The sequence below is a fragment of the Esox lucius genome, chromosome 20, assembly GCF_011004845.1.
Source record: "Esox lucius isolate fEsoLuc1 chromosome 20, fEsoLuc1.pri, whole genome shotgun sequence".
In the NCBI taxonomy this organism is placed as follows: domain Eukaryota; kingdom Metazoa; phylum Chordata; class Actinopteri; order Esociformes; family Esocidae; genus Esox; species Esox lucius.
This window is the reverse complement of record NC_047588.1, coordinates 39502119-39526751: the sequence shown is the minus strand read 5'-3', so window position 1 is coordinate 39526751 and position 24633 is coordinate 39502119. Positions and strand designations below refer to the sequence as shown.

The window sequence follows — 24633 nt, the reverse complement described above, 5'->3', positions numbered from 1 at the left end:
GGGACACCTCGTGAGGGAAATTAACTTTCAGGTAGAAAAAAAAAAGGAAATATTTTGGTCCTTCAGGATTGGAGTTGAAGAACTGTATTAGGTTGATCCCAGACATGACATAACCATAACCATTACAGCAACAACACCAGCCCATAAGTTACAATGGATTTGAAAATAGCTATTAGCTAATTAGCAAAAGTTATTCAATTATCTATCTACCTATATACAATATCTCACAAAAGTGAGCACACCCCTAAGCGGGCCCAATTAGCCATTTCCCCTCCCTGGTGTCATGTGACTCGTTAGTGTTACAAGGTCTCAGGTGTGTTAAATGTGGTGTTATTGCTCTCACACTCCCTTTATGTAGAGCAACAAATATATTGATGCTCTACATAAAGAGGGCATAGGCTATAACAAGATTGCTAAGACCCTGAAATTGAGCTGCAGCACGGTGGCCAAGACCATATACTGTATATATATTTCCCCACTGTTTCACCTTATCTCTTTACACTGCAAAAAGAAAAAAAAATCCTTATTGGGTTTCTGTTTCTCCAGGGAATTATTCCTAGCCACTGTGCTTTAACAAGTCAATGCGGGTTTTCTGTTCTACCTCATCATTAATTTAACTGTACCAACCTGGCGTCCCAAGTCTAAATAAGTCCCTGACTAGTGGGTTATAATGAAGAAACGAAGTGGACCTGGCTTGAAGGCCCAGAATCAAATACCCCTGTCTTAATGGTTCTCCTCAAATATCCCTGTCTTAATGGTTCTCCTCAAATATCACTGTCTTAATGGTTCCCCTCAAATACCCCTGTCTTAATGGTTCCCCTCAAATACCCCTGTCTTAATGGTTCCCTTCAGCCGTTTTAGGCTGGGCATCTGTATAAACACTTTTTTAACAACTGCTGATGTCTAAAATGCCTGATAAAATATCTAACTAAAAACAAATTGTCTCTTTCTCTGTTGCCATGTGCTGCAAATCTGGATCAAGATATGTACTGTAAATACTTTGGATATACACTCACCTAAAGGATTATAAGGAACACCATACTAATACTGTGTTTGACCCCCATTCGCCTTTGAGGCGGATGTTGTAGCCCATCCGCCTCAAGGTTGTGCGTGTTGTGGCTTCACAAATGCTTTGCTGCATACCTCGGTTGTAACGAGTGGTTATTTCAGTCAAAGTTGCTCTTCTATCAGCTTGAATCAGTTGGCCCATTCTCCTCTGACCTCAAGCATCAACAAGGCATTTTCGCCCACAGGACTGCCGCATACTTGATGTTTTTCCCTTTTCACACCATTCTTTGTAAACCCTAGAAATGGTTGTGCGTGAAAATCCCAGTAACTGAGCAGATTGTGAAATACCCGTCTGGCACCAACAACCATGCCACGCTCAAAATTGCTTAAATCACCTTTCTTTCCCATTCTGACATTCAGTTTGGAGTTCAGGAGATTGTCTTGACCAGGACCACACCCCTAAATGCATTGAAGCAACTGCCATGTGATTGGTTGATTAGATAATTGCATTAATGAGAAATTGAACAGGTGTTCCTAATAATCCTTTAGGTGAGTGTATACTATGTATGAGTCTCTCAGACCTCTCTCAGGTTGCGTTCTCTGTCAGACCACTCTCTTTCATAACTTTCTCTCACACACACCACCATTCTCTATCTCAATACCTCTATCTCGTTCTTCCTTTCTAGGTTGTTTCTCTTATTCTCTCTCCCTCAACTCTCTCTCTTAAGGAATTCCTGAAATGGGCTAGCTGTCTATTAATGTGTCTCCCTCTATGGGGTTTGCAGGACGGCAGTAAGGCCTGCTCTTATCACGGAAAGGTTGTGGGAATGTGAGACGGTGGACGTTCCCTGAAGAGACAGGTCAGAGGTCTACTTCTATGCCATATTATCACTCCTGTGTTGAGAAGACAGGGGTGTGGCCTCGGTTTGTGTGCGTGGAGGGGTTGTTCAGAGGTGGAGGATTGTGTTTGAGACTATGCAGAATATGTGACGACGAAAGTTTGTAAGACAAAGAGAAAGTGAAAGTGTGTGCGTCTGTGTTTCACGGACACACAGTGTCTCTCCTTTCTGCTCCACGTGTGTCCTCCAGCTACAGAGAGGTGTCTAATGACACAGACATAACTGAAAGGCAAACACACGCCACACTGCCCTAAAACAGACTAAATACAGGAGAAATTGGATTGATTTAAACTACACACACACACACACACACACACACACACACACACACTCACAACCCTCAGCCACTATAAATAGAGATAAATTGAATGGCTAGGGGTTAAACCACTGCCAATGCTGAACCAAACACGCGCGTATGGATGGTTTATCTACGCCTCTTCCTTTATAGTGGAACGAGGAGACACCCCCCCCCAAAAAAAAGCTTTTTGTGTCCTTTGGGTGGTTGGGTAATCTTGACCATAGAGTGTGAGGTGAGAGGTCGGGGGTTAGGGGTGACAAAGCTAAGGGGGCTGTGTGTCACACAGGCGGTGCGGTAAGAGATTCTTCAGGGTGTCAGAGAAAGGGACGGTGTCAGGGGTATCCAGATGAAGTCCACTTCGTTTCAGAGACACTGTGTCACGCCTCTCACTATCATCAATGGGCCTGTCAATCAAGCGAGACACGCCTTGAAAGGGCAGCACCGGGTTGCGTGTCAGACTTTGTGTGTCAGGGGCGCATGCGTGCACGCAAGCATTCATCGCAATCTTCACTCATTAAACCTCATGCCAAAGTTTATTCTTCAGGTTATCAAAGCATGATCATCTCCAACATTGACGTACAGAAAACCGCTTGGCCTTGAAAATCACCCTTTCTGGCCCGGGAGCCCACTTGGTTTATACAAGGCCACTTTCCCTGCTACCAATTAACAATGGTTACAAATCCCACAGCGCTGGCAGTTCATAAGGAAAGGTTTTCGGGGGTTTAAGTCCCCGGTTGGAGGTCAGCTGAGTTTAGTGACAGCCCTGACTGGTTCACCGTTCCACTAGAGAGGAGAGGACCCACATCTAGTGCAGCCATATTGAACTGGGATTAGGGGCCCATACAAACCTATAGTTTGAATAAAAGAATGTGTGCTCTTTCATGTCTTGTGTTTAGCCGCCCTTTGGGTCTCATAACAGCAGTTTGCTGATCGGACGAGCCGTAGGAGGCTGCGGCAGGCTTAGAGGAAATCGATGACACGCTTTCCCCCATGTCAGCTTCGCTGGATTTGGACAGCTAGTATATAGTTACAGCTATATGCACATTTTATACATGCTTCCACTCTTAGCCATCTCCCAACCTGTGGTAAAGAGCAAGTAAACGCACCTTTTGCACTCAATGATTTTTAACACAGCCGACGATCGAATCAAATCAATCAAATTGCTCTTTTGTCAAGTCTGTGTCAATGGGCCTCTTAGAAACAGCGGTTGGCGTGTGTTTGCTGAGTTTGTCGGCTGCAGACTCAAGGCCCTGCCATGCCATAGTAAAGAGAGGAGTCCAAGACGTGGGTGGCTGGAGTCTGAGTTTACCCTCAGCTACACGAGTGTCAGCGGTCAGTCCTAACGGGCATATCAGTTCCTCTCAGGGGCCTCTTCTGAGGACGGGGGAAGAAAGGCATCTACCAAAAAATGTCCGGCAATAAACTCTCTGTCCTTTCTCTGTTCCCCCTCATCTCTGTTCCTAGTTATCACCAGATGGGGTTTCTACCCCCCCCCCGCCCCCCCCCCCCACCTTCTGCTCCTCACATGACCCCTGTTCAATCTGCAGAAGACAAACGGGTTTGGACCCTGGCGGTGCGTTCAGGGGTCAGGACCAGCAACTGTGACGTGTCCCAAGAAACAGGACAACCGGGCTTCAGACCGGGACAAGGCGTCCATACATAGCTGCCGAGCCCACCTACTGTTAGCGGCGTCCCCTTCAGCTCTGCCTTGCTCTAGGGCCGAGGCTACTGTTTCAGCCCATGTCAGGGAGATGGATGAGGAGGGCAATGTAGAGAGAGAGGGCCTCGTCTGAGGCACGTGACGTCCGGATCGCGTTTGACACGCGCACCCCCCACCCCATGGGCCGTGCGCAACCACCTCTCCTGTCTTCGCCCGTCGTGCATGCACACGAACCTGGGAAACGTCGCCGAGTCAAACGAAAATTGAGCTTGGATCGCTCGTGCCTCTTCAGAGTCAAATTAGATTTGTCACACACACACACTCACAAAGAGTGGTATTCTGCACAAAGAGAGCAGGGGGGTGACATCATACTGTGCCCCAGACAGATTGGTGATGGATATGAGATATCAATCACACACTTCAGTTTAATCAGGACATCAGTCAAAGCAAAAGACGAGGGGTGTATGTGTGTGTGTGTAAGAACTCTTTGTGACCACATTTAACCCCTGGACGGGCAGTGGTAATGGGGGTGTTGGGACCCACAAGCTCTGTTCTCTCTTCACTTCCATGTAAGCACATGGTTACAAACTAGTCTCAGTACACTCTCTGTATACTGCGAGCAATCAACAGACTGGCCCTCAGACCTCCTCAGCCCTAACAAGCAACTTCACAGGGAGTATCCATGCAGGCTAAAAAACCACTAGAGCTCACTGAGAACCAACTAGAGCTCACTGAGAACCAACTAGAGCTCACTGAGAACCACTAGAGCTCACTGAGAACCAACAAGAGCTCACTGAGAAGCACTAGAGCTCACTGAGGACCAACTAAAGGTCGCTGAGAACCAACTAGAGCTCACTGAGAACCAACTAGAGCTCACTGAGAACCAACTAGAGCTCACTGAGAACCACTAGAGCTCACTGGGAACCAACAAGAGCTCACTGAGAACCACTAGAGCTCACTGAGAACCAACTTAAGCTCGCTGAGAACCAACTAGAGCTCACTGAGTACCACTAGAGCTCACTGATGTGGATGGCCCTCTCTTGGACATGACACTGATAAGACACTGAAGAGATATTTTTCAGACAAGTGTACTCAATGGGTTAAATGTCCCACAAACAACATATCACATACATTTTATACATGACTGATAACACACAACGTTGGGATGCGTATCATCACGCATTCCAAAGCGTCTTGAATAAATTGATACTTTGAAAAGAAGTGGAGTTTGGGAGATATGAAGATGCGGGAGGGCCTGGGTAGGGGTTGAATTCTGGTAGGGCCATGTTTGGAGTCCTACCCTCCTGGCAGGTGTCGTAGCCAGACCCCTTCATCTATGTCCTACTGGCACCACAACCCTGACAAACACACTGCGAAATGAGCCCACTGGTCGAGCTTTAATGAAAGCTAACACGATCAGCTCCTCAAGCAGACGGAGGCTCCCTGTCACGGCTGTGACCATGTCCAGCTCCCTGCTGTCTCACCATAATATCACCCAGGAAGACGCACAGCCGCAGGCAGATGGGGACAGGGATAACTCCCATTACGCTAACCCCATCCTCCAAATACGTGACAACTCAGGACACCTTTTTGATTCTTCCCTGGAAAATATTCATATACAGTCCTGCTTGAAAGTTTATGGATCCTACAGGGATGATCATTTTGCATTGAATATAAAAGATAACTCATAAAGGCCTTACCTTAATTAGTAATAAAAACATTTCAATAAAGGACAAGGACAAAAACAAGACGTTTTTTCATTGTTTGTTTGATAAAAGTAGTGATAACTTGGAGTAAAGATCTTCAATAGCCTGGGGGGGGGGGGCTTTTTACTCACTTTTAACCAATGATTTAATCACAGCATTTGTTTTTCACTTTAAATCCTTTGTATTTTGTTGTCTACTATGCGTATGATTTCATCCAAAGCAACATATGGAATTTGTAACAAAACCTGTATTGTCATTTAAACAAAGACTGGTTCTGGCTAAATGAAGATGTCATAGTGAACATCTATACCTGTTCAAGGGCTTCACATGCTGTCAAGCAACACTGTATGTTATGTATGGGGTGTGGATTGCAGGTGGTGAAAACACGCCATTTATCCCAGTCTTCTCCACAGCCATCAGCCAAGTCCATACATGAACCAGCAATGTTTCGGCTTCTGCACCACTAAACTCCCAACATGCTTTTGTGTTTAAGCAGAGTAGTTGGTCTGTTAGAAATGTATGCGTAGTGCCATGATGGTAAGTGTTGAGCGGCAGGATTCGGTGTGACTGTAATGGTCAGTGAACCTTCCTTTTGCCGCAGTGGAAGCTGTTGCAGAGACGATGAGTCTTGAGTAAGTCCTTGGCCTCCTTCCTTTGGCCATTTCTGGAGTTCTCACACCACTCCGTCACGGTGACCCAAGCCTTCAGGAAATGTCCATTGTTACACTGGAGAACACTGGCAGGTACTAAAAGAAAGGGTGTGTGTGTGTGTGTGTGTGTCTGTCTGCCGGCAAAATTAGGAGAATTACACTCATGATAGATGTCTTTCTTCCTGTTAGTTGTTTCTCAGGAGTGTTCTTTTTCCCATGCAGTAGTGACACACACACACACACACACACACACACACAGTGTACACATGCCATCAACCACCACGCTTTCTGTAGGCACACTTTGGGAGAGAGGAGGGTGTGAGGGAGTAGAGCAGACAGGAAAGGGGTGACTCTCATTCCCCTTGAACCAAAAGATCTCCCAAAGACTCACAGAGGAGATAGGAGAGGTTTTTAAGTCAGGATATGAATTCCTTTTTCCCTGGTCTAGAAATAAAAGGCAACTAGATTCCGTGCAGCACACTGACACTGGACAATACATTTACATTTCAACTGATAATTCATGTTTTGCTTTCCATTTGGACTCCCAGGTTGGACTGTTCCTAGGTAAGGAACAGTCCAACTCTCCAATAAAGATGGAAACAAGAGCTTATCCAGATCAGCTTTCACATCCACTACTTCAAACATGACCCCTGGCCTCTGACTCCTAGTCTTCCACCCATACCCTCAGCCAGTCTATAAGACTCACCTGTCTCTCTCTCTCTCTCTTTGTCAGTCCAGCCAACCCTGGGAAAGCTGATCCTCTTACTGAGGTGACCACCGTGTGTCACATATATAGTATGTATATGTGTGACTTCCCATAATCCTTAGCCTCGGTTTTGCTCTGAACCTCATTATGAGACTCAGAAGCAGGTCTCCGTTAGGCAGAGAACATCCAGTGGTCATATGACAGGGGGAGCAGGCAAACCATTTAGTGCATAAACAGAGTGCTGAGGTAAACCTAAGCCATATGGAGTCCGCGGTTAATGGACATTCTCTGGAAGGTCATGGATTTTGAATGGTTGAATATAGAGGATATAAGACAAAGCGCTGGGTGGACAGATCACGTTTCTTTCGGCCCCAACTGCTCAGCATTACCTGAAAGTTCGGGGGGGGGGTTTCTGTGTGTGCCTTCACTATTTCATCCTGGTCGTTGGTGTGTAGCCCTCAGAAAATGGGGCCAATTAGAAAATGGCCCCTTCACAGCGCTCCGCCCCAGGGCCACCTCAGGGACACATTGACTGGGGCCGACCGCTTCACTGAGCCTGTACACCAGTGCCTCACCCCTCAACCCCAACCGAGCCTGTCCCTCTCCATCTCCCCCTGCACACACTAAGCGCAGAGGGAAAGAAACCCCCCCAACTTACGGAGGGAAACCGTGCTTTTTTTCCCCAGGTCCCTCCATTCTGAATGGGTCTTTATGTTGGGAGCCTTAAGAGATCAACATGACAATGTGACAATGCGCAGGCCCTTTTAAAAGACATCCTGTGTTTGTTAAGCGTTTTTCCCCCTGAAGAGCACCCAGGGCATTGGATGGGGAGTAGAAAAGTGACAATGAGAAGAGACTGGCCAACTTTGATCATACGTGTGAAAGAGATATAGACTTTTGATTAACTTAAGTGCTTCTATCCCTCCCTCTCTCTCTCTCTCTCTCTCTCTCTGATATATTATGGAAGGGTACATTTATCATTGGTATGAGGTAATCAGACAGTTGAACGGTTGTTACATTTGCTGAGACACAAAAAGAAAAAATAATTCCTTCTCAGGTTACTGGCCACCCCTCTTTATCCACCACAACCCATACAACCTTTGGTAAACAAACCACATTTGAGAGACACTTTATGCACGAGAGCATTCGGACAATGTTTCTTTGGTCCTTTATGTAAGACTTCCTATTACTCATCAAAAGGGTTTTAAGGATCTTTCTTTGCTGTCAGACTGGGACAAAAGAAAATAAGACGTCCTGGCTCTCTAACGCCAATTCAGCTCATCTCCGGGAGATTTGTCCATGAGTCATAAAAAAAAAAATATGTAAGTCCAAGGAAATATATTAGCTGGCCATGGAGACAGCAGGGGGGATTCGTGTACATGTGCGTACGAAAGAGAGGGAGCGTCAGAAAGAGACAGAGTTAGCGAGAGAGTTGAGAGTCATGAGAACGTCATGGAGAGAAGGAGAGACTTAGAGAGAAAGAGAGAGAGAGAGAGAGAGAGAATGTGAGAGACAGAGAAAGAGAGAGTGAATATTTGCTCTTGCCCTTGCCAGTGCTCAAATTATATGTATTTCTGGGTTGTTGGAGCTCACCTGAAGAGCACATCTGAGAAGAAAGTAAAGTATTAAATAATATGTAGCACAACAACAAAACTGTCAAAAACACATATGTGGTATGGGAATTACAAATGTGACTCAGGATGGTAGACACAGTGGGAAAAGTACATCAGGGCATTCAGCAAAGCTGAATTATAGATGCCGTCATGACAAGTGTGCTTAGAAAGATATGGCGTTTTTTTGATTGTTGAATAACGTCTATGTTTTGTTTCAAAATAGCAGGCAAACTGACAGTTAGGTCTCATTCTACAGGCACTGACCTTACCATTGACTCAGTGGACCACTGAGCAATGAGTGTTAAATATAGCAATGGCAGAGTATTTTTAGTGCAGCACTGAGTTATCACAATGGCCTCATTTTGCAAGAGTACGACGGTAATCTCACAGTTTGCATGATTGTGTCATTGTCAAGTAATTTTACCCCATTCATTCTGCAATGCAGCGGCTTGTGTACCCATCTGCCTCAGGCTGTGCCTCTAGAATGACCTCAGATAAAACTCCACCTGGTGATAACGTATCTGGAAATAACATTCAGATATAGACACTGAATGGTCTAAAAGGGTTTTGAAAAGATAAACTGTGATCGGTCAATTTAGATCTTTCAGTTATTTTTAATAATTCAGACCCAAAATGTGTTTGTAAATCTAAGTTATGTGTAGCCACTCACAAAATTTTATTTACATATTGTCCATAGCAGTAAATGGGTATTCAAAATTAAGACTGGAGGTCTGGTCACTGCTGGCTTTTTCTACAACTGATTGTGCCCATCTGATGCCCAGAGGAAGTTGGTGAGGAAAGGCAGGCTAGTGTAGGTTTACATCAGTCTTTGATTGGAAGGGATTCATGAAAATCAGCAGTGGAGCTAGCTTTTAAATTAGTGGAGAACTTCGCTTTTTAAATTAGCAGAAGAGCTAGCTTTTTAAATGAACAGAGGAGTTCGCTTTTGAAATCAGCAGAAGAGCTAGTATTTTACATTTGCAGAGGAGCTAACTTTTTAAATCAGCACAATAACAAACAATATATATCTGCAGACAAAGTGGATCACATTTTTTAATCGGTAGAGGAGCTAGATTTTTTAATCGGTAGAGGAGCTAACTTTTCACATTAGCGTAGGAGCTAGCTTTTTAAATCTGAAAAATAACTGGCTTTTTAAATCAGCATAGAAGTTAACTTTTTAAATCAGCAGAAAAACTAGCTTTTTTACATTTGCAGGGGACCAAGCTTTTTAAATCAGCAGAGGAGCTAGCTTTGACCTCCAGATTAAATGAGAAGGGAGTGGGTGTAGATTAGAAAGCAAGGAAAAAGAAAAGAAAATGCCAACATTGTTGGGCCTATTAGGCAATAAGAAGTAATAACTACATTACTGGTTACTGACCAAGGAAAACTGCCTTTGACCTGCTGCAAATGTTGATTCGTAATGTTTCTACATTATACACCATACATGGATTGTGTTATGGAATGGATTATCGCAATGTCAGCATCGCCACTATCCATTAAGTACAGGTAAATCCAAGAGGAACCCCTTCTTCCTCCACTCCACACTCAGCCCTCCATTTCCATGCTCATGCACTATTCTAACTATTTGCACTGGTATCCCAAAGCTATGGGTGTGAACATTGTCAAAAGTGTAGGGGCTAATTAGACACTCCCAGGGCTCCTTCAAGTGAGTGGACAACAATGCTGCCTCCACAAGCAAAGTGGAATCCCATAAGGCACTGAATTATTGTTGAGCTTGCTCCATTTCAGACAAAATAATGGATGGGCATGTCTAATTATTTCACATGTGCATTTGTTTACATCTGATTTCGTGGCTTAACCCAAGCAACTCAACAAAACAAAATACCTCCCGAATGAAATGTTTTATTGTTAATGAGGTTTAATCCGTCTAAAGAAAATGGGAGTATGGATTACATCTGAACTTCACGGTTGTTGTGTTAATTTAAGGAAACGTGTGGGTCAGGTACAAGTGGGTCACATGACTTCACATGCTCCTCCAAAGTAGAAAACTGGGAAGTGGTACTGTGTGCCTGAGGGTGAAACATGCAAAGTGAGAGCACATACTCAAGCAAAAATCTGCCCATTCTGTTTGAATGTGTGGCAATTAGGGTCTCAAAGTTTGTTTCTTGACTTGTTAGAGATGATCAAAACAACAATGAATCATGGGAAAATTGTAAATGACCGACTGATCTAGAGATTATAATAATCTAATTTATGATGACAGGTGATTTGTAGATCACTCAGTCTGAAGTCACACAACAGTACTTGATTTAATAGTTATTAACAAAGTTAAAGCCAAATTTGAAGTAGGAATAATTGGAAAGTGTAATGTTATTACATTAACACTGAAGCAATGGTTGCTTTGGTTTTCAACAGCCTTGGGGCTTTTGTAGTCTTTTGACATACCAAAGAAATCCCTAAAGGCAGTCAGAGCAGCCAGGGTATTGTAAATGTGTGTCGTCAGGGGAACACCCATTGGTCTGGTTAAGTTACAGCATTATATTAATAATTCATACTTGTTATAAAACGAGACTTGATTTATTTGTTGATTATTTAAGATCCCTTTTTCCAATATATTTTTGCTGACAAGGGCCTTCTGCAACATAGCATCACTGATTTTTAAACTAGAGGTGCAACATCGCGAGACTTCCGGGAAAGCTTATTAAGTCGGCTGACTCACAGACAACCAGACTGGTTTAACAAGTAAATGGCTAAATAAAATAAAAAATCCTGCTTTTTGTTGATGTCTTCAAATCTAAACGTGACTTAATGTATTGCATATCTGAAACGGACTTTAATGTAATTACAATAACCTTTACAAAAAAAAAATCTAAACAACGTTATGTATAAGGATGCATTTGATTTGATAGCATTAAGACCTTATTTATACAGTCTATGATTAAGACGCACAGCTCGGCAAGACACGAACGTAGACTCATTCAACGTCTGTTGCGCGTGGGCTTAACAAACTAACGTTGCCACGACATATAAACGCGATTAAGTATTTTTTATAGATTAAGCATGTTTGCCCATTTTCATGCTACAGAATTGCTGCCTGTACAGCAGAGGCAGCCTGAGCTCAGCGTCGTTTCTACAGCAATCCGAAGGTAGTCGGGAAAGACCGAGTGCTTTGCATTGTGGGAAAAAGGAGCTAGTCGCCATCTTGCTTTAGCGCTGCAAGTTTTCAGGACAGAAATAATAACCACGTTCGAATGAATATTTTTGGGACATATGAGTCTTTTAGCAGTACATATTGATCTGATATTGTATGTAGTTAGGTGTAAGTGTGTAGGTGGAACATCGTTCTATTTATTGGGCTATTTCTAACGGTAGAACTAGCTAGCAACGTTCGACTTAAGAAGGTAGACATGGGTCGCTCGAGGAGTCGCAGTTCGTCGCGTTCCAAACATTCCAAAAGCAGCAAGCATAGTAAAAAACGGAGCCGGTCGCGTTCAAGGGACAAGGAGAGGTCCAAGAAGCGATCCAAGTCCCGCGAAGCGAAAAGAAACCGGCGCAGAGAGTCGCGTTCTCGTTCCCGGTCCGCCACAGCCTCGACCCGCAGGGAAAGGGAGAGAGCAGTAACACCGCCGGAGAGAATCGACATATTCGGTAGGACGCTCAGCAAGAGAAGCGCCCTGGACGAAAAACAGAGAAAGGAGGAGGAGGAGAAGAAGGCAGAGATGGAAAGACAGAGAAAGATGTGAGTCATCGCTAAATATTTGCACAATATACAAGATACTACTACATTACATTGCTAAAATGCTAACAGGCCCGTCCATACCTCATACGTACAGGCCAAGGCGTCAGCTAGCTAGCTAGCTAGCTACTTAGCCGGCTAGCTAACTACGTGTCTTGAGAAGGCCCAAGTCAGCTTTGCGAGCCTGCAACACCATTAACAGCACAATTTGCAAATCACCTTGATTGCGAGGTCTCTTATGTCACTTGTCATGTAATGGCATGGATTAATAACGTACCCGTTGTGTATGCACGTTTTCTAATGTAATGCATGTACAGTACAGTACTTTACATATGTCTGCGTAATCAGGTTGTTCCTCTGGTTGTCATGCACCATAATTCAACATCCTAGTGATCCTAGCTACTGTACTTACTGTAACTTAACGATTTGTGTCGTCAAAGTGATCATGAGCAACCTAGCTAGTTTGCCACTCAGGTTTTCCCTTTGCTTAACGTTATAGCCAAATAAAGTTATTCGAATACAATTCCATTGTAATAATATAATCCCGTTCTTTGGTAAAAAGAAACCGTATTTAAGAATAGAGGAAAGCATTAAAACTAAAGTAACTGACTCAAAATATCCCCCCAAAACGTCTGGTCTTCTGTGTCTGAATTACAGGTAACTAAGATTCGCTCCCGGATGTTAATGGAAATCTTTTGCTAAAACTGATGTTGGATGTTTCCTTACTTTGAAAGTAGCCTATTGGGTCTAGAGGAAATTGTAGTCTTTGGAACACCATTTGGATCTTTACATATCAAAATGTAAGTTTATAATCTTTTAACAAGACTCATGTCAAATAAGGTTATTGACCAAAATGCACTTGAATACGAACATTGGTAATTTGATGCATAACTTTTTTATTTTTTATACATATTACATATGTTACAATATTACTGCAAATGTAAAATTTCCCCCTTCAAACAGCCTCTATGACATCTGTTTAGCTGGGGGCAGCTGACCTTAAATTAATAGCTTACTAATGGATGCAATGCTCTCTCTAACAAAAACATACCAAAACATGCTTAATTTATTAGACCATTTTTGTTATTGGTTAATATTGGACACGATCCATGTTAGTAACAGACTAGTATAGGATATTTTGCTGTTAGCTTTTGCTCCGCGAAATAGTGGTAGTAGACTAGCTTGTTTAGTTTATCTAAAGTTATTTTCATTTTCAACTGTTTTAGTGGAACATGTGTATAGAGTTAGATGAAGCAAAATCATTGCTAAGACAATAGAAAATTGTTTTCAGGATAGTTTTATGATCTGTTTCTCAATTTCAACTGCTGCACTTTTCAGATATCTCAACAGTGTTCAAGTGGTTGACATGCATTTAACATTATTGCCAATTGGGTCAGTTAAATATACACTGAGGAGACTGTTGATTAGGTACACCGATCTGGTATCAGGTAGGATCTCCCCCGTCCCCCAAAACAGACTGAATTTGTTGCGGCATGTATTCAACAAGGTATGACAAACAATCATTAGGGCTGCTGAACTTATGCTGACTTGATAGCATCGCTCAGTCCCTGCAGATCTTTAGCCACATGCTCATGCAGCAAACCACCTGTTCCTCCTCATCCCGAACATGCTCTATTGGATTGTGATGTGGGGGCTGTGCCGTCAGTGTCACGTTTGTGGAACTAGCCTGAAATTGGTGCCTTGTGACATTATCCTGCTGGAATAACATAGGATCTTGTGAATGATCTCAAGGCAGCTGGGACCATAGTCACCAAGAAAACAATTGGCAACACACTACGCTGTGAAGGACTGAAATCCTGCAGCGCCCGCAAGGTCCCCCTGCTCAAGAAAGCACATGTACAGGCCCGTCTGAAGTTTGCCAATGAACATCTGAATGATTCAGAGGAGAACTGGGTGAAAGTGTTGTGGTCAGATGAGACCAAAATCGAGCTCTTTGGCATCAACTCAACTTGCCGTGTTTGGAGGAGGAGGAATGCTGCCTATGACCCCAAGAACACCATCCCCACCGTCAAACGTGGAGGTGGAAACATTATGCTTTGTGGGTGTTTTTCTGCTAAGGGGACAGGACAACATCACTGCATCAAAGCGACGATGGTTGGGGCCATGTACCGTCTTGGGTGAGAACCTCCTTCCTTCAGCCAGGGCATTGAAAATGGGTCGTGGATGGGTATTCCAGCATGACAATGAACCAAAACACATGGCTAAGGCAACAAAGGAGTGGCTCAAGAAGAAGCACATTAAGGTCCTGGAATGGCCTAGCCAGTCTCCAGACCTTAATCCTATAGAAAAGGTTTGAGTTGCCAAACGTCAGCCTCGAAAACCTTAATGACTTGGAGAAGATCTGCAAAGAGGAGTGGGACAAAATCCCTCCTGAGATGTGTGCAAACCTGGTGGCCAACTAGAAGAAACGTTTGACCTGTGATTGCCACCAAGTACTAAGTCATGTTTTGCAGAGGGGTGGAATACTTATTTCACTCAATTAAAATTTGTTTTTCTGGATTTCTTTGTTGTTTTTTCACTGTTTAAATAAACCTACCATTAAAACTATAGATTGATCATTTATTTTTCAGTGGGCAAACGTACTAAATCGGCAGGGGATCAAATATTTTTTCCCCTCACTGTATAGGATTACCTATGTAACGTGGCTACTGTGTCTGTATTAATAATCCTAGTTCTAAGCACTGAAAAGGCACAGCTGAACAACGATACCCATCAAGTCCTCAGTAATTGATTATCAAAATGAACTAAGCCTTAACTACTGTAACTGACCGATTTAAAAATGATCCCTGTTCTTATTATAGGTTCTTTGCATGATTTTAAACATGTTTAAGAGTATGTCCAAATTACCTGACTTTGTTACGTGTTCTTTGAGTTAATGTTGCCATTAAAAAGTAGGCTGCATGTCAGTCTTTCATTATCTGTAGTCGGGTTGGGTTGGTTGGGTGCTTGGTTCCCCGAAGCTTCTGCGCGTTTAGCAACACTTAATCTGAGTCCTTTTAGTATACAGTAGGTTACTCTTGTAACAGTTAAACTGTTTTTTTTTTTTGGTTAAAAAAACTCAGTTGAGCTTGTTTTGTTTCGTCCTAGACCAGGCTTAAACTGTGTTTGCGAAACGGGCCACAAATGTGCTGGGATAGCATTGCTGTGAGACAACACCTCAACCTCGTCATTTTTCTTCTTCCCAGGAGCAGTTCGTCTAAATGTTTTGTAAATTGTGGCAAGTTCAGATCACATTCAATACAGCTCCTCTCCCTAAGCTTCCTACTCTCGCTCAAGCTATTTGCTTTCTCCTTTGTCCACTAGATATCACAGTATCTTGTGATTTAGGTACAATGATACCTTACACAATCTTCTCCTTCTTACTGGAATTTTTATTTGGCTATGTACTGAAATAAAACAAATATGGACTGCTTCTTTCACATAGATACAGGATAATTCAGCATGTTAACCAATTGTGTTCAGTTGGAGGTATATCCTCGTTGAACTGATGTTGGAGCAGGTTGTGGTAACTGCTTTCCTTTGCATTCTGGTTTATGCTCTGGAAAGTGTGCAGAAGCTCCAAGTCTTCGGTTGGACCTGACTATATCCAGTGTGGACTCTTAAACTGTGCACAGCCTTTCCTGTCTACCAGTGGATGCACTGTTCATTCCTTATGTCAGAGCTGTGTTCGCAGCATGTTTGTTCATATTCTATGGTGAATAGTGCATCCTCAGCACAGTTATAGGCCAGGGTCACACCATTCAAAGCTGTCTCTTCAAAGTAGGCCGGGTATGAATCCTAGTCATGATTAAAGGGGCGGTGTTGAGGTTTTTCTGCCGGCGTTAATATGGAAATGGACCATGGGTGGCGTGCAGACCACTAAACAATCTTCATTGAATACCATATCGGCTGCTCTAAGCTATATGATATACATTTTGAAATATTAGCAAAAACTGGATTTTCTTCAAAGGGTATTGCCCTGAATTATATTAAACTGTGCTAACTTTAAATGTGTTCACTGTAAACAGGTGTTTCACTCAGTATTGGAAATTTGCTTGTGATAGTAAAAAATATGTGCATGTCATTTTATTCAATTTAATTTTATTAAAACCTTTCCTAGATCTGCTTTTTCCACATAGCAATTTTTTGTTGTTGTTGTAAGTTTTGGACCAGGTTTACCTGACAGAAACATTGGTTTGGTCAAATAAATCTGGTCCAAGGGGAATCTACCTGGTGACTGGCATGACACAGTCTTCAGCAAGGCAATGGAAGAATAAACATGTGGACACGGTCGATGCCTTTTCATCTTGTGCTTCATAACGGAACGCCTTCCCTTGTCTGTCTGCACTGCCCGTGCCTGTTGTGCATAACACACGTCATGGTCAATCCAAGAGGAAACCAAGGTTGTTTGGTGTCTTCTGCACATTTTACGCTTCAGCGCGATTGTCCCCGGTGCTGATTTTCTTTTGCTGATGCGCTGGTGATGTTGCTCTGCATACGGAAGGGACAGACGTGATCCGATCCAGGCCACCGTTTGGCCAGAAGCCGATTTGTCACCTGACACCTATCACTCTCCGGACTCCACCGGGTCTGTTGTCTTTAACTCCCTAGCCACAGGGCCACTTAGCCCGCCGAGCCATGTCAGAAACGCCAGATAAGGAAGCTTCCTGCTCGTAGGTGTGTCGGTCGTGAGAATGCGTGGGCCCGCTGAACTCCGAGAGCGGGCGGTGTGGTGTTTTCTGTCGTACCTGAAGCCGTGCGACAACGACGTCCTGTTGGCAGTCAGTTGAAAGGGTTCGAACGGTAAACAGGACGCCTGCCTTGTTGCACCCCCCCCCCCTTGCTTTCGCCTTCAGGCCGGCATACCTCACCCCATATTTTTAAAAGCGGGGGTTGTGTCGTGTCACCTCGTTGCCCCATCTAATCTTGTCGTGCCCCCCCCACACACACACACACACACACACACACACACACACACACGCGCACCCACACACATGTTGCATTCTTTAAGAGTGGCACCTACTGCACTTTAGTCTCTAAAACACGAGGTAATGATTGAATGTGTGTTTTCAAGTGTGATGCAGCATTGTGAGCGTGAAAGCCCAGCCACTGTGTTGTAGAAGACATTGAATGGACGGTTTGCCGAATCGCCACTGATCACGTAATGTCGCGTTTGCTACCGTCTCAGCAACCCCCCACCCCTCTTTGTCTGCGCACCCCCGCCGTGCAGCCGCCAGGTGGAGATCGAGGAGAAGCTGATCGAGGAGGAGACGGCGCGCCGCGTTGAGGAGCTGGTGGCCAAACGGGTGGAGGAGGAGCTGGAGAAGCGCAAGGACGAGATCGAGCGGGAGGTCCTGCGGAGGGTGGAGGAGGCCAAGCGCATCATGGAGCGCCAGCTGCTGGAGGAGCTGGAGAGGCAGAGGCACGCCGAGCTGCAGGCCCAGAGGGCCAGAGAGGTAACGCTCGGTCGTTGGGAACGCAGGCACCCCTCCCCTCTTTCTCTGCCCCTCCCCTCTGCCGCCACCTTCCGGTGGCGCGTGGGGATGCCCCTCTCCTGACTAGACCATGGCACAAGTGTCACTGCTACTACAGGGGTGGGCAGGGCTAGGGGGGGCTGGGTGGCGGGGGTAGATTGGGTGGGCGGGGCCGGGACAATGGGTTGTGCGTTTTGAACAGGTGGTGATTGAGTACTGAAACCTGAGTTTCTCTCGGTGAGACTTTTTCCATGGCCGAGTTACCATATTAGTGACTTTCAGCTTCTCATTCGCTCATCCTTATTCCCCTGTCCTTCCCCATGCATACCATTCTATTCAGAATTATTTCTAACTTTTATTATTGTAATTTTTGCCTTTTTTATCTATAATAAGCGCCCTTTTTTAAATTGACGTTACATTATTAGTCCACTGTCTTAGTGTCCGACATTCAGTGCCAGTTTCCTGTCACCCCAGATGGGCTCTGAACCCAGTGTAGCCTCTCTACAGCCCAGAGGATGTAGACCAGTTCCCCTGTCAGCCTAACTTTTATGTTCTCTTTCTCTCAGTCGTAGCGGCTAGTGATCTACAGTCTAGAGGGGCAACATGATTTACAGTTGCAGTGAGCTGGCAGTGTTCAACTTAGGGCTTCCATTCCCCCTTTAAGGCAATTCAATTTGCTGAGCAGACTAGATTTGGAGGAGTTGCCTAGGTGACTGGCTGGGCAGATAGCCCCCCCCCCCCCCCAACCCTTCTGTTATAGCCCCCCCCCCCCCACACACACACACACACTCTTCTATTCCAGGCTTCATTAATAAGAGCCTTGGTTTGTCTACAGTGTAGTTATGATGTTCATTGAATGAGCGGGGCTGCCACGGCCCAGCCCCCGGTCAGTGGCTTGCTATTAATCGGGTGAGAAGTGCCTCACTCAGCTCCTCCTCTCCCTCCCCCATCACTCCCATTCAGAGCCCCCCCCCCCCCCCAAATAAAAGCCCACCTTCCTAAGCCGATAGGGGAGGTATGTCCCTGCCCCTGTAAAATTACTGAAGTAAACGTGGGGCCGCTTTGTTTTAATGTGTTTTGTTTCAGTAGACTATGATTACATACATCATTTAGTTTAGTGTGTCCAGTAACGTTGATATGGTCATGCCCCCCCTCCTAATAATCCTTGTTTTGAAAAGCTCCCATTAGAAGGTCTCTGCTCTGGAATACATAACAATGACGGACCTCCACTTCCTGTTTCCCGTTTTCAAGGTCAACAATCTCTGGTCCAAGCCTCTGTTAACTGTTAATTTCTTTTAATTTGTTATTCACCTTTTTTGTGTTGAAACTAACACTTTTGGAAAAATAAAAAAAAAGAGGAAAAAAACCAAACAATTGAATGTACTCTGTGACGTCCTCATGACTTGCTTCTCCTTAGGGGTGTTTATTGTTTTCCTTTGATTTTGGACACGACCTGTGTTAACACCACCACCTTCTTTAACACCGTTTGACCTGACCTGCAGACAACTCCCAGCTCGCTCCTGCCCTGTCCCACCCGGCTCTCACTCTGTGTGCCGCCGCACTGTACCTCTGCAATGTTGTTGTCATGATGTGAACCAAGCTGAGAGAAAGAGAGCGAGTGAGAGAGAGAGAGAGAGAGCGCTGCTTTAAAGGGCGAGCTGGGCTGCAGGCAGCAGGCTAGCAGTACAGAAATCAGTTTTTAAAGCGGAAGGCCGTGGTCGGGCTGGGCATGTTTGGTGTACGGCAGCCCCCCCCCCCCCCAGGAGCGCTTCTGTCTCTCTACAGGGAAACAGCCTGGACGAGACAGTAAATATTCAACCGTTTAATGCCGAATGCTTTCACCAGTTGTGTAGGTACACAGGCAAGGAAATGCGTAGGTATTCGTGCATTGGTGAGCCAAACCTATTCACTCCTCTTATATATCCTTTTTCTCTTGCTTATTGATGATGATGAGAGGCAAATTGATAATTTTTAAACTTTTTTTTTTTTTTTTAGAATGTTACTTTTTATATCTGTTTTTTTTTTTTATCTTATTCTGAGTGTGACGAGTGGGTTTCCCCTTATATTCTCTATTGTAATGTATTTCGCTGATCCAGACAAGTCTTAAGGTGTGATTGAATGATTCCTATAAGGGGAGGGTATTGTCACACATAGTGGGTAAAAGCCAGGGGTAAGGGGGTTATTTTTCCCTTTTGATATATTTTGTGCTCCTGTGTTATAAAAGCACTCCGGTTGACTGCCAGAGAATGTATGGGAGAGTGGTTATGATGTGAGCGAAGTCTGAGCTGACTCTTGTGGTAGGATGGTGTGTGTGTGTGTGTGTGTGTGTGTGTGTGTGTGTGTTTGGACAGGGATGATGTGCAACCATAGCCTGTCCATGCGCTTACATGGCACCGTGTCACCCCTGTAGGAGGAAGAAAAATCCAAACGGGAGGAGCTGGAGAAAATTCTTGAGGAGAATAACCGCAAGATCGCCGACGCTCAGGCCAAGCTGGTACGTTTCCTTCTCTGTTCTGGTTCTTTTCAGAAAGAAAGAATGCGTACGGCCACTTCCCAAACCCCAAAATGCGAACGGGGCCATTCCAGGTTCCCCAGTTGTTGAGTCTTTCGCGTAATGGGGGTAGCTTTATTTCAGACATTGAGGGTATTGATGTAGATTTCTTATAACTCGGTCATTACATAGTTGGCCAAATGCAAGCTGGAACATGCTTTGTTTAGATCTTATCAGTAGCCCTTCACCAAAAGTATTTTCCTCCTTGTCCTCTTTGTGTTCTGACTGCCACTCATTTACAATGTTGGACAAGCCAGTAATGTCAACAAAGGGAAAACTCACTGTCCTGTCTGAGGCATTTTAGAAAACATGAGCCGCTCTCCTGAATCGACCTTTGTGTGTCATTCCGCCAGGCCGAGGAGCAGTTGCGTATCGTAGAGGAGCAGAGAAAGATTCATGAGGAGCGGATGAAACTGGAGCAGGACCGCCAGCGACAGCAGAAGGAGGAACAGAAAATGATCCTGGGCAAAGGGAAGTCCAGACCCAAGCTGTCCTTCTCCCTCAAGGCCACCGAATGAGCCTCCTCCTCCTCCTCCTCCTGCCCTCATCATCCAGCACTCCCCTCCGCCTCCTCTGCTCTGGAACGCTGGCTGCGTGTGGAAGGCCGAAGGGAGCACAGACCACGGCGCTGGGAGAGGCACTGCTCCTCTCGTGCCGCGCAACGTCCTGCTCTTCAGGCCTTCCCCTGCTGAGGAAGGCGAGACCCACCCCCCGTTAAACACCTGACTGTCTAGCCAAATGGAATCACCCCCGCCACCCGTCGCCTCCGAAACCCACTCACCGCCCCTCAAATGACTATTGTTAGTGCTTTTTGGTTTTATTTTTATTAAGGATTTGAACTGTTGTGTAGAAAGCTGTCACTACTTGATCCTGCTCTTACTTAGGTCTTCGGTCAACAAGCGGTTGAATGCCCTCTTCTTTTTTTTTTATATACAGTAAGACGCTAGGATTTAGAGAGAGAGAGAGAAAAACAACTCATAATATGGATGGATGAAAGTGTGTCCCGTTGATGTTTGTGAGAATGGAGTGGTTTGGGGGGGGTTGGCCTGCGGTGTCCTGCACCGGGTGTGATCAGTGTAGGACGCTGACCTCCTGGCACGGTGGCGTGGACTGTCATTGTGGCGGCGTAGCTCAAAGGTTTGTGTCTTACGCCTCATGACTGCCCCCGAGCCGTCCTCGCGTTCCAACAACAGCCAGTTCTGTAGTTCAGCGTCGGCTTGGAAGTGCTGAGCGAACGGAGAGACACCGTTGTGCAGTTGAACCCAGGCCAACAACCCCAAACCCCCCCCCCCCCCCCCAGCTACTTCGGGCACGCTGCAGGGTCGGGCACAGGATAAGGGAGTCTCGTTGTGGTCAGGAGGGTGGGGGGGGGGGGTGGGGACATTTCCTGTATGATGTAATGTTAGAATCGCTGTGATGTCACACTGCTGTGAGTTAATGTATGAATTGAGTCCACACGACGACAACTACAGAAAGACTAAGTCCCATGGATGTGTAATGTGGCATCATTTCACTGAACTCCAGGTGCAAGTCTGCAAGTGAAATGTGCTCTGACATCCTGTCCCAGCAATGAGCCTCTCTGTACCTTTAGTTTTGGTGTAGTATATTTAACCTCGCCCTAAAAGGGTCCCCCTTCAAATGACTATTGGTTCGTAAAAAGGATATCCAAGTCCAGGTAAGATTGACTAGCTAGCTACATGTTGAGGTCTGGCCAGGAGTGTGCGCGTGTGTGTGTGTGTGTGTGTGTGTGCGCGCGTGTGCGCGTGGCTGGATGTGCGAGTGATGGTTAAGTCTGGCCGACCTCTGGTAGGCCTGAGGGGCTTCTTGATAAAGTGAAACTTGTCTTGTGGTAATTTCCCCGACTTGTTAATGGGGACTGAACAATTCACCAATAAATCCCTTGAATGCGTATCCAACGGTCTCTGATTTGTGGGTTTTAGACAGTGTGTATGTCGTATATTCGTTCTGTTCATGGATTGACGTTTGTCTTCCATGCTTTTTCTCCAGTCTGGGTCACATTTCATGGGATATTTTTATCATTCAGTTTAAAAAAAATAATAATACGGTTTTGTTATTCATAATAAAATAAAAAGCTGTTTTGTTAAAACAACTTTATAGGTATTTGGGCATATTTTAATTTGCTCTGCTATATTTGAAATGGATTAGTTCGGACAATAGGTTTGTCTTAGCAGTAATGTATATTGAGGGTAATGATCGGCTAATTTAATTGTGTATCGGCGACGTCTCAACTCTCTAGGCTCTTGGTAAGTAGGCTATTGTTTCTCACACCTTTGGGAATGCATGCAATTTGCGCGTGGATTGGATAATTAGATCCAGTCCATTTTCTGGCAAGGATATCAGGTAAAAATGCATGAACTAATGGAAGCGCTGGCAACATCTTGAGTTTGTCTGCCCGTTCTTACACAGTATAGTAGCACATCCATTATATGTCCGTCAGTAACTGTGGGTCCTATTTATCAATGTCAAGTCAACAATGTGCTTGTAATTAGCCTACTCGGTGACTTTGGAAGACAGGAGCTGACGACCGTCTCCGGAGTCACGAAATTTCCAGGTGCATTCGCAGGTACAAAGTTCAATCGGAATGTTTGACACGATGTGACATGCTTTTGACATCGCTGTGAGAGCAACCGTCCGTGAGTTAGTAACCATTGCCATACCCTCGCTGAAATCTGGAAGTCCATAGCCAACCGAGGTAATAGGTGACAGTGATGTTTTCTCACTCGAGTGCGCTAACAATCGTAGTGCCTGCCAAGACAAACGTAGCACGGTTGTCACACATCTGAAAGTGCCCATCAGCGCTGAAGCGAAGCGTTGGGTCCGGGAAAACTTGGTATAGGCCTCTTTTTCATGTCAACGTCCTTTCAACGACAGGGTGCATAGAGAGCAACAGGGGGGTCGTTTGATCCTACAGGACACCAATGGACCTGATATGTTCTTCGTTGAAAGCCGCAAGACCAACTGAATAAACAAAGGTACGACCCATCATGAGAACCCCGTCCCGCTGATCACAGGGCCTTTCAAGTGAGAAAAGATGGAAACCCTATGGTCACATCAGGTCAGTTCTGTAATTGTTTGTTTAATAACGTTACAGTACAATAGCCTATGCGAAGATGAGTCCAAGAGGTTTGTTTAATAAGATACCGGTGTATATTCAGCTGCAGACGGAATAAGTTCAGCCTACCCCCAACTAATCACACATGCCTTTGTTATGGTTTGATTTGGGCAAAAAATGGGCCTACTATTTTACTTTTTTTTCCCCAGCACATTTTAGACCTATATTTTTTTAATAATTAGTTTATAGTTCAATTCCAGGCTTAATGCAGATGGAAAGTTGAGTTTGTAATGGCCTAAACACATTATTTATTAAGGCAGATTTATTTCAAGCTAAACTATATAAACTGCTAACCTTTATTGAAAATATTGCTGTTATTATAATTTATTTTATATTATTTTTATTAAACTCATTAAATAATGTTTTAGGCCATTTAGGGTCTCTTTACAAAATTACATTGCAAGGAAACAACAAACAGTTGCTGTTATTATTACTATTAGGCCATTGTTGTAACTCTTAAGGTAAATTACACATTAATTACCAGAGCTCAGTGATTTTTTTAATGTTGGGATATCAGAATGTTGTTAAAGACAGTTGGGATGTGCTTCCCGATGCTTTGCTAAATTTTGGCAGGCAGGAAAAGCGCAGAACAGTCATTACCGATCGTTTACGGCTTTTTTTAGCAAGGTAAGGGGGTATTTTTAAGAATGAGGAACTTACTGCTTCCTCTCTTTTCCCGAGAGCAGGATATTATCTACATTTATGGAACTCTTTTGTCTATTCGGGGAAGGTAAAAACGTAGCGTCTCTTGGATACATTTTCTATTTGTTCACTTTACAATTACACTAGGATATATTAACTTATTTTGTTCTTACTTATTGGTTTGTAAGCAAATTTATTCGTTTCTCCCAGTTAGCCATGATATTTTTAACTGTGTTATTCCTTAAAATAGGCTATTGGCCGTTCATTAGTCTTATTGTTAATTTTGTCTAGAAGGCCAATAAACATCCGCCCGTTTGCGGAGAGTCGGTCCGTGCCGCGGTTTGAGTGAAGTTGCCACAGTCACACTCGTGTGTCTATTCAAGTAAAGAGGATCCGTCCCGGCCGCCGCATTCCTCCCTGACCCGTAATTATCAATCTCTTGCGATTTCGCCCTTTACACTATCAGCTAAGCAAACAATGCAATAAGCAATTGTACCCTTAAATACACTACTGATTAAATTAAGACGTTCAAAAGTGTGAAAACTTCACACATAGGACTGACACATGTAATTTAGTTTGGAAAGGTGTTTGAGTTA

At 44.5% G+C, this 24633-nt stretch overlaps 1 protein-coding gene across 2 annotated transcripts; it reads left to right on the top strand.

The window, feature by feature from the left end:
* The first annotated feature begins 11634 nt into the window (after positions 1–11634).
* On the top strand, positions 11635–22173 carry arglu1a (arginine and glutamate rich 1a). 2 transcript variants are annotated; one of them, XM_010884358.5, is made up of 4 exons: positions 11635–12240; positions 17426–17693; positions 20122–20205; positions 20616–22173. In XM_010884358.5, exons 1-4 carry the CDS (start codon positions 11909–11911, stop codon positions 20778–20780), a joined length of 849 nt encoding a protein of 282 aa, XP_010882660.1. In that variant the 5' UTR covers positions 11635–11908; the 3' UTR covers positions 20781–22173. The 2 variants fall into 2 exon arrangements, with proteins under 2 accessions (XP_010882660.1, XP_010882661.1); XM_010884359.5 differs by having other exon boundaries at positions 11644–12240; positions 17468–17693; positions 20616–21191.
* Positions 22174–24633: the final 2460 nt, after the last annotated feature.